This window comes from Lampetra fluviatilis, chromosome 57 (genome assembly GCF_964198595.1).
Source record: "Lampetra fluviatilis chromosome 57, kcLamFluv1.1, whole genome shotgun sequence".
NCBI lineage: Eukaryota > Metazoa > Chordata > Hyperoartia > Petromyzontiformes > Petromyzontidae > Lampetra > Lampetra fluviatilis.
Genome location: NC_136331.1, coordinates 8,907,406 through 8,920,543, shown reverse-complemented (window position 1 = coordinate 8,920,543; position 13,138 = coordinate 8,907,406). Strand labels below are relative to the sequence as shown.

The window sequence follows — 13,138 nt, the reverse complement described above, 5'->3', positions numbered from 1 at the left end:
AACAATACGAGGTTCAGACGTTCGGCTCACAACATCCACCAGCGCATCACGCAGTTGGAAGAACTGTGATCAATGTCCCTCTACTCGTGGATGTTGGACTTCTTTCGCACCGTACGTAGCTAACCGTGCTAATCGGAGGTGCAGGGAGGAAGGACAACAAACTAAACACAACAACAACAAGCAGTTCTAAAGAAACGAATTTGTCAACCTAGATGACGATTTAAAAGTGTCGCTCCCAGTGCCTTCCTAGCATTGGAAGGAAGAGCGCGTTCCAGACGGCCGCACAAGCACATCCGAAAGCGCCACGCGATGCGGTGACCGCCGCCTTTGTTCGATGGGCAGCAGCCAGAAGCCGCTGCCGCTGCTGCTAGGATGACCGGAGCTCACGTGAGGGTTTAACCACAGCTGACAACCCCTTATCAGCGCCCTACCTCATTACAGACAAATTCAGACCTTACTGGTCACCCCGTGCCCCTTATACATCTAAACGTTCATCCTACAAAGTCCCATCACAAGGGAGAAACACAAACGCCGCATGGGCCTGAGAACTCACACGGTATGGATTACACTCCTGGACGAGACCAGCGAGGTCGATGCCGTGAGCCTGCTGCGTGTGTTCTCTAATTCGTGTGGTCCCGGCCTCTCTTCGTCACCACATTTGATTTCAAGACCCATTCTTAGATGTTGATACTGGCAAGTGGGTTCCCATGATGAAGCTGCTCACCCCGAGCTCCCAATGTCCTCATAGTGGCATTGTCTCTGTGCTGTTCGCCTTTTGGCGTCCTCTGGTCTAACACTGTTAGTGAGACTCGGCTCTAAAGAAAGCTGTCTCTGATGTGGACCAATCAGTTTCAAAGACAATGCATCATCATATACTACCAGAGCACTTTTTTTTTGTTTGCATGTTCACCACAAGTATATGTGGTTAATGCAGATATGATTCGTTGCAAAATGTTTCTGTTTAGTGTTTTAACATCTTAACACAACTGTTTTATTGCCAGAAAGGGTAAAACCTATTCTTATATGAGGGACTAAATGGTGAAAGAAACTTCGCGGCCTCCCCCACTAAACGCTAAACACCACCGACATTAAAAATCACAGTCGTGCAATGACGCCCCGATCGTTCTTCCGTTCCAGACGGGGGGATGACACCCGAATGGGGGAGACCCGCAGACCCACGCGTCCCTCCTGTCCCACGAGAACACAGCGGCTCGCCACAGACGAGAGGCTCGTGAACACGGCAGCCAGACGGGAGACGCCACCCAAAGGCGGACCACGTGGAGGCTGTTTCTCTCTCCGCCGTCCACCGCGCAGCCGGCGGCGGCGCTCAGATTGCGGACGGGACAAACGCTGTGAAGGAACTTTTATTTGATTTTTGTTCGGTAACCTGGGACTGTCCCGCCCAGTTCTTAACACCATCCCGAGATAAAGTAACCAATACCAGCATGCAACCGCGCAATACATTTCCCAAATGTCATAAAAATGTGTGTTTAACTTTGTGCCCGTGGCGAGCGCATGGGAGAGTGAAGAGGAGAGGGGAAACGTACATTGGGGTGTTGCCGTATCTGAACAAGTGTGAGATGGGGCACATCGTGTTTGTCTCTGACGTTTTGGACAGCTATCGATCATGCCCTCTTCGCGAAGCCACAACACCACCAGTCTCGTGGGTATTCGCGTTCCTCCAGGACAGCCAATCCACGCCCTTGTCACCTGTCGAGATGGATGCCTGAGTGGGGCTGGAGGCTGGAGCCAGCCGAGCAGAATGAGTTGAAGTTAAAGGCTTTGTCACTGTGGGTTGTAGGTTATTCCTGCCAAGCACCACGGCGCTATTGAGGGATGCCCCCCCCCGACCCCCATTGCGTCCAAGTGCCGCCAACTGCTGAGCACATCCAGTGTTGTCAACGTGAGTGCTGCAATAGCCAGGTCGTGTTCATAGAGGTTTGGTGCCACAATAATATCTTTGTACATTATTATTATTACTGCTACTACATTATTGTCTGAAAGCTATGAGCAGGTCGAAGCTCTGATCAGTTTAAACCCAGAGCTTCATTTATCATTCGAGATTCTCCGGAACGCTGCTCGGCTGGCTCGGAGAAGAGAATTTTGCCGTGAAGCGCTTGCATTAGAGTACACAGCGCGCCTACCCATGACAATCCGATATTATTGTACCCTACAGTCCCACACGCCGCCACAGTATCACGAGGACAATATAACGTGAGATGGATTGGGGGTTGCCAAAATTATTCCTAGAAAAGTGTTCCGGGCTGTTCCGGCACGACTTAAACTTCAGGCGACAATTGGGTTGAAGCTATGATTCAGGCTGTAGTTGCTATGATTCAGGCTGTAGTTGCTATGATTCAGGCTGTAGTTGCTATGATTCAGGCTGTAGTTGCTATGATTCAGGCTGTAGTTGCTATGATTCAGGCTGTAGTTGCTATGATTCAGGCTGTAGTTGCTATGATTCAGGCTGTAGTTGCTATGATTCAGGCTGTAGTTGCTATGATTCAGGCTGTAGTTGCTATGATTCAGGCTGTAGTTGCTATGATTCAGGCTGTAGTTGCTATGATTCAGGCTGTAGTTGCTATGATTCAGGCTGTAGTTGCTATGATTCAGGCTGTAGTTGCTATGATTCAGGCTGTAGTTGCTATGATTCAGGCTGTAGTTGCTATGATTCAGGCTGTAGTTGCGATGATGTCGAAGCTCTGATGTTGTGGCTATGATGAGAGTGACCTGAGATTGAAGTTGTCAGAAAGAAGCTATGATGAGATTGAAGCTATGATGACGGTAATGCGATGACGACGACGATGATTAGATTGAAGCTATGACCACGGTAATGTGATGGTAATGTGATGGTGATGATGATGATGATGATTAGATTGAAGCTATGATGATGGTAATGCGATGGTGATGATGATGACGATGGTTATATTGAAGCTATGATGATGGTAATGCAATGACGACGACGATGACGAGGGATGTCAGTAGATTTTGTCCGAGCAGAAGCACGAGGCCGGGCAGTAGGAGCGGATTATTTTCCCGTTTCCCGTTGGAGCGCAGCCGTAGATCTTCTTCATCGGGTCGCAGTTCGCGTACAGGTTTCTGTACGGACACGCGTTGGCTGTGCACGTCCGTGTGCACAGCATGAACACGAAGACACACGCACGCACACGTGCAGAGACACACGCACGCGCCACACACACGCACGCACGCGTCACACACGCGTCACACACACGTCACACACACGTGAGCAAAACTGTCGTGCTATTATTCTCTCCTCGCGTGCAGGGCGATCACAACGCGGACACTCAGTCGGGCAACTGTTCATGCGCCTGTTTAGAAACCGGTCAGTGACCTTCCTGAACAATGTCTACACACGTGCAATTAGGTTGGGCATGTTTGTAATGACTTAATATTGCATTGATTTAAACAACAAACTAAAACTACACTTTTATTCTACCAGGTAAGACCCACTCAGCGAATGTAGCTCTTATTGCAGAAGCGACCTGGCTATCACAAATGATAGAGCTCAACGAAGTGGGTTGTCACGTGGACATGTATAGCAGCCAAATACCTGAAGCGCACGTCGATTACTCGCTGTGGACGGACGAACCGGAGGAACCGGAGACTACCAGAATCCACACGGCCGCGTGGAGAGAGAGAGAGACGCGCGGCAGGCGTGAGGGTCGGGGTCGAGCCCACGACCTCCTGTAAACCAGGCGAGGGACACTCACTGCAGAGGTCGTCCTCGCAGTCATTGGGGCAGCTTCCGCATGGGCTCCCCTCGTCGTAGGGGCGGCTCAAGCGAGTGTTGAGGTTACCGCTGGGAGAGACAACACGCAAGTCATACTCAGCAGCCTCAACACTAGAGCCGGGCTATCCGATTTGACAGGGTGCTTCAAAGATGTTTGAACACTTATACGAGACTATCGTTTTGAACGGAAAAGGAACGGATAATACACTGTAACATGATAACAAATGGATGTTAATAGCTTCAAAAAGTCAAAGAGTCTCCACTTGTTCGTCATCATTGTCGACGCGTGCCTGGAATCTTCTCCAGGTGGTCTCCAGAGCCTGGAAGCACATTTATTGTGGCATTGCTGCAAATTCTTAGGAGTGTAAAAACATTTTGAAGCACCCTGAATAATCAATTTTTCGGGATGTCCCAGCATGCTTTGCATGTCAAGGTGGCAACTCCATGACCAAGCAGTATCACGTTTGGCGTTGGGAGGTTCACGGGTTTGAACCCGGTAGCCACCCTGGTTAACACAGCAACAATAATAGTCGTGATTATTTCAACTTGTAACGTGCACAGTATTCACTCACTCTCACAGAGAGAGAATGAATGAGGGGCGAGAGGAGGAACCAGAGGCAAGCAGGAAGGCAGCCACACGATGGGCCGGCGTCAACAATTGCCCAATCTCTGTGGCCGTCCACGTACGAAGGTGTTGTCGGCCAATTGATGAGCGTTTACATGTGGGAGGAAACCGGAGCGCCCGGAGAAAAACCACGCGTGCGAGGGGGAAACACTCTATCCCCATCAGGACAGAACAGGTTTGCGTCGTCAACATGTGTTGCTGTATAAGAATCGGTTTTACCATTAAGATGTTAAAACACCAAACAAAACCCTTTTGCAAGGAATCCTGTCTGCATTAACCACACACAGGACTTGTGGTGAATACACAAACAAAAACTTGCTCTGATAATATCCGATGCGTTGTCTTTGAAACTGATTGGTCTACACGAGAGACAGCAGCAGCCTTCTTCATGGCCAAGTCTCACTACCAGTGTCAGACCAGAGAACGCTAAAAGACACTGCACTATCAGGGCAGTTACAATTCACAACGACAATGCAAACAGCAGCGATATTTTGAAATATCTAAAAAAATGTATTAAAAACTAAGTAAAATTCGTGTTGCTGATGATGAAAGTGACGTGTGCATAGCAGAAATAGTGTCCCCTGCGGGTGAGCCTTATAAATGGTCTTGTTATGCAACATTTTCTTGTTTGGTTAATGTCTAGTGCAGACGGTGGGGTGTTCCACCCCCACTCCCCCCTCCACCCCCGCTCGCGAGTGGCGCTGTTCCCTCGAGTTTCGCGTGTGCACATCTTGATGGATTACTCACGCGGGGCAGTAATGGCACACGTAGACATACTTGTAGATGGCCTCTGGGCAGTAGCTGACCCCACAGCCCAGCTGGAAGGAGCTGTACCACACGACCTGAAGGGACGGAGAACAGCAGGGCAACAGCCTTGATGTCAATGAGGGGGTGGGGGGGGGGTCAACGTCTCGGCCGATGGGTGCCGCGGCTGATGCCACCGCGCCGACCAGGGTTGCCACCTCTCTGGTTCAAAAAAGAAAAAACCGGGGCCTATCACGGGAGAAGGAAGAATATGACTCGCAGTGCCAGAAGCGGGGGGCGCGGGGGGGTATAAAAGCGACGCGCGCGTGAATTCATCATCTTGAGTTGCGGATTTTATTACGCAGCTGACAACAACAACAAAAAACACCCGGCACTTTTCATCTCCGTCGTTGTCATCATCGAAATCGGGCCTCCGGGTTCGTCGCGCAGCGCGCTAACCGCTGCACCGCCGCTCCCCACAGACGCGCGCACCTGCGTGTAGTGGCCGATGTCTCCGGGGGCGGCCGCACCCTTGCCGAAGATGAAGCCCGGCTCATCGGCTTCGTTATACCAGTCGAGCACGGCGTCCTGCCACGAGAGCGGCCCCGTGGCCAGGAAGATGTTCTCCCCGCACTGGAACCCTGTGCGACCGACGACCGGCGGGCACGGGTTGGGTGAGAGAGTGTGGACAGGGTTATGGTTAGAGATGTGGACAGGGTAATGGTTAGAGATGTGGACAGGGTAATGGTTAGAGCTGTGGACAGGGTTATGGTTAGAGATGTAGACAGGGTTATGGTTAGAGCTGTGGACAGGGTAATGGTTAGAGCTGTGGACAGGGTTATGGTTAGAGATGTGGACAGGTTTATGGTTAGAGCTGTGGACAGGGTAATGGTTAGAGCTGTGGACAGGGTTATGGTTAGAGATGTGGACAGGGTTATGGTTAGAGATGTAGACAGGGTTATGGTTAGAGCTGTGGACAGGGTAATGGTTAGAGCTGTGGACAGGGTTATGGTTAGAGGTGTGGACAGGGTTATGGTTAGAGCTGTGGACAGGGTTATGGTTAGAGATGTAGACAGGGTTATGGTTAGAGCTGTGGACAGGGTAATGGTTAGAGCTGTGGACAGGGTTATGGTTAGAGATGTGGACAGGGTTATGGTTAGAGATGTAGACAGGGTTATGGTTAGAGCTGTGGTTAGGGCTATGGTTAGAGATGTGGACAGGTTAATGGTTAGAGCTGTGGATAGGGTTATGGTTAGAGATGTGGATAGGGTTATAGATGTGGATAGGGCTAGAGATGTGTATAGGGCTACGATCAGAATTATGACCGTGATTCGGGATCGAACTGTGGTTCTGGCCGAGGCTGTGGTCGGGGCCGTGGTTGCTGTGAGTGCCCTGGGTCGAGCGCTCAGGTGAGCTCAACGTCCAAGTGCCTCCTCTGCTCCGTGCCCTCTTCAAGGTACCCTCACCTGGGGTCTTGCGATTGTTCGCGGGGCTGTGGTTGAGGATGCACCTCTTGGCCCAGGCCAGGCTGTTGTTGCCAGCGATCGAGTTCCATTCCTGTGCCGGCGACAGACGGACAGACGGTCACACTGCGTCACCAGATGGCACGCAGGGGATATCGAGAGCAATGGTTCTTCTCAACCTTTCTTGGCTACTGCTGTGTGACCCCCCCCCCTCCTTGTTTGAATTTTGTTTCAATCCATTAACCCCCCCCCCCCCCCCCCCATTTTGTCTGACCCAACGTGGTTCTGAGAAATACACGTATGGATTAATGAACGTCGATATTTTAATCTTAATTGCCAAATTCGTGGGGTTACCCCAACTGGTTCGGTAACGAATAAGTTTGAAAAATCTTTCTGGCAATAAAACAAATTGTGTTGAGATGTTCACACGCCAAATATACACCTTTTGCCAGGCATCAAGTCTGCATTAACCACACACACTTGGGGCGAAACATGCAAACAGACAATGCCCTCATTATTATTAGGCCATGTTTGCGTGTTCACCACAAGTATGTGTGGTGAAGGCAGACTTGATTCCTTGAAAAAAAGGTTTATATCTGGTGTTTGAACATCTTAACACCTTCTGTTGTATTTCCAGAAAGGGTAAAACCTATTCTTCTTGTTTTCGTACTTTAATACTGGCAAACAAGGTCCCATTTTGTAGTTATGTAACTGCCAGCGAATACAACAACAAAAATCAACAGACGCTCTGCAAGCGTGAGGTAATTTGTTCATGCTCACTGGTTCATAGCGTGTCAACCCACACGGTTTACGGGGAAATTGAGTTTTCAGGTCCATACGGTGAACAACCGTTTCAATACGGGCCACGAAGTGTTCTTTGTCTATGTATTTGTGTTTCTCCCTTGTGATGGAACCTTGTAGGATTAACGTTGAGATGTATAAGTGGCACGGGGTGACCAATAAGGTTCTGAATGGGTCTGTAATGAGGTAGGGGCACTGATAAGGGGTTGACAGCGATGCTGGTTGCTCGTGTAAACCAACATTGTTCACGATCAGCGAGTTTAGAAAATGTCCTTAATGTTGTTCTAAGGTGACCACGTGGATTATAATTGCATCGTAGTTATTGTCAGTTGGCAGAGTCGTCCATGATTATGCGCCAATGACTCTCGCGTACGACATATGTCACATTTATAAATCACCCGACGTTGCACACCCTGGGACGTTGCCACGTGCACCCCCACGAGGGGGTGGGGGGGGTCCGTGCCTACCCCCGATTGAGATCCCACTGGCTTAGGATGAGACCCCCAAAAGTCGAATCCAGCCTGGAGTTTATTTTGCTCAAACAAATCCCGCAGCTTGGTGTGGGCCTGGGAGAGCCACGAGGCCTGTGGACTTCCCACACGCATTGTGGATGTGGGTTCAACACGAGGACCCGGCCAGTGTGTGTGGTCGTTTGTTGTTGTTGCTGTCCCACTCGCAGGACCCGTGCCCGTGTGTGGGCGGACCTTGGTCTGGCTCAGGCCTTACCATCTTGAGCATGTTGGTGGGGAGCGGCGTCACGTTGGCGCGCAGCTCGTTGTGCAGCCTCACGATGGCCAGCTGCACGTCCGGCGAGCTCGTGTCCAGCTGCTCGATCGTCTGCAGCTCGTAGGCGCCCGCCAGCAGCCAGGTCGCGGCCACCAGCGCCGCCAACGCGTTACGGCAGCTGACGGCGGAGAAGGCGGCGTCAGCCCTCGCGATCGTTATATTTCATGCGATCTCACCCAAAAAAAACGCTCATAGATCAGTTTAAGCTGACATCATCATTATAAACGTATCACTGTGAACATGTCATCAATATCTTCATCATCACGAGCAGCAGCAGCAGCAGCTACTTATAAGAAGGTCAAGGTGAAGTGAAGGTAAGCCACGTGGTGTGATGTCATCTTCCTCGCCTGCTATGCAGGAGGTTCGATCCCGACCCTCACGCCTGCTGCTGTATATTTTAAGTTTGCGTGTCCCTCTCATCATCATCACGGTGGATAGGAGATGTTAACTACCTCGCCTGGTATACAGGAGGTCGTGGGTTCGATCTCGACCCTGACACCTGCTGTATATTTGAAGTTTGCGTGTCTCTCTCCCCGTGGTCGCGTTGGTTTTTTCTTTGGTTCCTCCGGTTTTATCCCTCCACAATTATAAACATGCACTGAGATGATCTAGAGCAGGGGTCCCCAACCCCCGGGCCGCGGACCGGTACCTGCCCGTGGCCTGTTAGGAACCGGGCCGCGCAGCAGCAGGAGGTGAGAGCGGTGAGTCCGTGTGCGCCCCCCCCCCTCCCCATTGTTCTATTATTCACAACTTCCATCCGCGCCTCTCTCCCGCATTGCGCACTTGACTCAGTCACAGTTGTGGTGAGCCCACAAGCTCTGACCCCGAGTAGCCACAATGAGTACAAAACAAACGTCGCTGGAGAGCTTCTTTGAAAAGGGGGAAAGACCCAATGATGACCCCCCCCCCCGTGAAAAAATTGTCTTCCACGAAACTGGTCCCCCAGTCGTCATCAGGATGACGACTGGGGGACCTAGCAACACAAGCAGTCGTCATCAGGATGACGACTGGGGGACCTAGCAACACAAGCAGTCGTCATCAGGATGACGACTGCTTGTGTTGCTAAAACATGTTTTGTTCTCCGTGACTTTACCGAAAGACCCAAAGAATGTGAATTTTTGCAGTCATGAAAGCGTTAAGTCAAAACATAATGAAAGTAAATAAAATAAAACTACGAAGTTTCCTCCTGAAGACGATCGCTTGTGTTGTGAACGAAACGTCGTCGTTTTTTATTTTATTTACTTGTATTATTATTTTTTTCTATCTACGTGGCTTTACCGGAAGCACCAAAGAATATGAATTCCTGCAGTCGCGAAAGTTTCAAGTCAAAATTTAATGACGATTTTGACTTCCGTTTATGCGGGACCCCGGGGTCCCGCCACGAGGTCCACGTGTCCATGTGACGAGGCCACTTGGGCTGTCACGTGTGGCCGGGTCGCTGCCGAGAGAATAGCGACATTGTGGCTCTTACCTGGTCAAACAGAACATAGTTTCATTCCTAACTCAGAAGGGTATTTTAGTTACACCGAGAGAGACGGAGAGAGGAACGGGAGGATTCCACAACGACATCGCCCACGAAGAGGAGCGAGTTGGGACGTGGGCACGATTCGTCCAAGTGGATCACCACGCAGGAGGAGATGGAGCGATAGAACGGGCCAACATGCAGGTGGATAGATGGATGGATTGTTGTGCTCATGGTGGTGGTGATGATAAGAATAGGTTTGACCCTTTCTGGCAATAAAACAGTCGTGTTACGTTGTTAAAACATCAAACAGAAACATTTAGCAAGGAGTCATGTCTGCATTAAACACGTATACTTGTGGTGAACATGCAAACAAAAAACATTCTCTCGGAGTATATGTTGACGCATTGTCTTTAAAACTGATTGGTCCACACCAGAGGCAGCTTTCTTTAGAGCCGAGTCTCAAACATAGTTAGACCAGAGGACGCCAAAAGGCGAACAGCACAAATACAATGCCACTATGAGGACATTGAGAGCTCGGGGTGAACAGCGAATATAAGAATATACTACCAGAGCATGGTTTGTTTTTGCATGTTCACCACAAGTATATGTGTTTCATGCGGACACGATTCCTTGCAAAATGTGTCTGTTTTGATGTTTTAACATCTGAACACAATTGTTTTATTGCCAGGAAAGGGGTAAAACCTATTCCTATATTTTGACAGCGGCAAGGGAGGTCCCCTGATGGTGGCGATGACAATTACTTACGTGCTCATGTTGAGAGGCCAGGTGATCAGGAGTCTGCTGTAAATGCTCCACGGTGGACCAAGCAAACCCTTTATATCACCCGCAGCCGCATGTGGTGACGACACAATAATGTTGCCAATGTGACAGCAGACACCGAAAATTGTACAATTCTGTTTTTTTGCCCTGACCAGCAGAAATCTTCAGAGTCGCGCCCTCCGTGCCCCCAATAAACACGCGCAGCCGTCATGCAAATGCCGCACTCTCTGCGCCGCCCTGGGCTTCCCATGATGTTTGTCGATCTGTTTACATTCATCACGCGATGACAAGTTGGTATTTTCAAAATGAGTTTCAATGGAGCTCGGCTCGAAGTGTAATTTTGTTTTAAAAATGGAAGATAAATGACGGGTTTTTTTTTAGTTTCGACGTATTTTTCCAAACCGTTTGCGAAATGCATTGTTGTTGTTACACCACCACTACCATCATCATCAATCAGCCATGGTCAATCCACTGCCGGATGGAGGCCTTGCCCAAGCCGCCACCTCTCACGATTCCGTGACGATACAACGATCCGCACGGGGGAGCGGCTGATTGTCACGGCTCCGTCTCCTCCCTGGGCGGACGTCCTCACGGGCGCGTCCCGTGCCTTGGCCGCCGCTCCGTTGTCGATCTTAACCACCGGGGGGCGTGGCTTCGATCCCGACCCTGACACCTGCTGCTGTATATTTGGAGTTTGCGTGTCTCTTTCATCATCATCATCACGGTGGCTAGGAGATGTTAACTACCTCGCCTGGTATACAGGAGTTTGGGGTTCGATCCTGACCCTGACGCTTGCTGCTGTATATTTCTCTCTCTCCCCGTGGTCGCGTGGATTTTTCTCCGGGTCCTCCGGTTTCCCCCTCCACATTTACCATCGACGTGCGCTTAAGAGTCTTTGGCTTCCGATGTCCACGTGATGAGCCCACTTCGTCGAACTATCAGTTGTGATAGCCAGGAGGTCGCTTCTGAAAAAGAACCCCACTCTGTAGCCCAGTGGGTCCTTACACCTGGTAAAATAAAATGTTTAAGACGTTATTTTAGACACCCAAACGGTTATAGTTGCGGTACCAAATAACACCTCTGTCGTCTGGTCGAATCAAACGGTAGCTGCTGAGTGACCGCGGTGAATGTCATGGACTTCCCCTGCGCACGGCTGCTGCTGACGATGTCGAGCAGCAGCTGCGATTCTACATCGAGGAAGGAGGAGGAGGAGGAGGTTGGTCGACGTGTACAGATGACTGCGGCGGCAGGAGTGTGGCGGAGTGGTGAATCGTCGCTGCTGCTGCTGCTGTGATTATGCCTCCTGCCTAGCTCGCTCGCTCGCTCGTGTGTGTTTGTGAATCGGGCGTCGAGGGTCATCCTACGTAGCAAGGCTCTGCTGCTCTGGGTGGTGCCCGCAGCCGCTTGTGACAGTGACTGCAGACAATTGTGGGACCTTTCCTGGCAGTATCAAAATATAACAATCGGGTTTACCCTTTTTGGCAATAAAATAGTTGTGTCAAGATGTTAAAACACCAAGACAGAATCATTGTTCAAGGAATACTGTCTGCATTCACCACACACAGGACTTGTGGTGAAGATGCAAACACAAAACATGCTCTGATAAAACATGGTGCATTTTCTTTGAAGCTGATTGGTCCACACCAGAGACAGCTTTGTTTCAAAGACAATGCATAATTTATTGACAGAGCATGTTTTTTGTTTGCATGTTCACAGTAAGTACTGTGTGGTTAAAGCAGACAGGACTTCTTGAAAAATGATTCTGTTTGGTGTTTTAACATCTAAACACAACTGTTTTATTGCCAGAATGGATAAAACCTACTCTTACATTTGATACTGGCAAGAAAGGTCCCACAATTGTCCGCAGTCACTGTCACAAGTGGCTGCGGTCACCACCCAGAGCAGCAGAGCCTTGCAACATAGGACAGCGACTTGCAGAGTTTGCAAAAAAAATTCCATTTGTGCAACAACATCATCATCATCATCAGAGTTTCTGCCGCGGCAGCTGCTGCTGCTGTCACTGCCACGGTTGATGCAGCAGATGCGGCTCAGGGGTTTATGGCCCAGACGCTTCGCGAGAAGACCGAAGCGAGTGGGGGAGCGGGGATGGGATGGGTTCACGCGATGCGACACATGCCCCCCCCCCCCATTGCAACCGCACGCCAAGAAAGACGCAATCGAAGATTCCGCAAAAAATGTATTGCGCGCCGCGTGGCCGCCGTCATTCATCGACCTTAATGCGACACGTCGTCGTTGTTGTCGTTGTTGTCGTTGTTGCGAGAGCAATGTCTCTTGAGACGTTCGGGCCGGAGAAAGAAGCTCCTGGAAGCGAGGTTTGTGGCAGCGAGGATGATGCATGGGCCCCACCTCCTCAGCCCGTGCTCATCGCTCGCAGCGGCGAAGGGTGTGGAGGTCGTTGAGGTCCCAGTAAATCATCGAGTGTCGTGTCGCCTGTCTCTGGGCGATGGGGAGACATTAAGGTGGTGGTTGTTGTTTTCGTGTGTTTTGTCACCAGGAGGTCTCAATGTCTCGGGTTCTTTTTTTTTTTAAAGAAGCCGCGGTCATTCTTTTATAAGTCAGCGAACATCGTTGTGTGGGGGGGCGTTTACCCCCCCCCCCCCCCCCCCCGGCGCGGTTTCAACTCCTCGGCGATGAATGACTTTTTTCTTTGTTTGTCACGGGCGTTGGATGTCCGCAGCGTTTGTTGTTGTGTTTTTGTTGTT

General features: G+C 50.3%; 1 protein-coding gene across 1 annotated transcript; it reads right to left on the bottom strand.

Annotated features, from left to right (window-relative positions):
* Positions 1-2,940: 2,940 nt before the first annotated feature.
* Positions 2,941-10,423, bottom strand: LOC144950412 (cysteine-rich venom protein-like). The gene is made up of 7 exons (XM_078880524.1): positions 10,401-10,423; positions 8,111-8,288; positions 6,587-6,677; positions 5,613-5,761; positions 5,124-5,218; positions 3,732-3,820; positions 2,941-3,118 (listed from the first exon to the last, which is right to left on the bottom strand). The coding sequence occupies exons 1-7, from the start codon at positions 10,406-10,408 to the stop codon at positions 2,979-2,981; spliced, it is 750 nt and encodes a 249-aa protein (XP_078736650.1). The 5' UTR covers positions 10,409-10,423; the 3' UTR covers positions 2,941-2,978.
* Between the last annotated feature and the right edge of the window lie 2,715 nt (positions 10,424-13,138).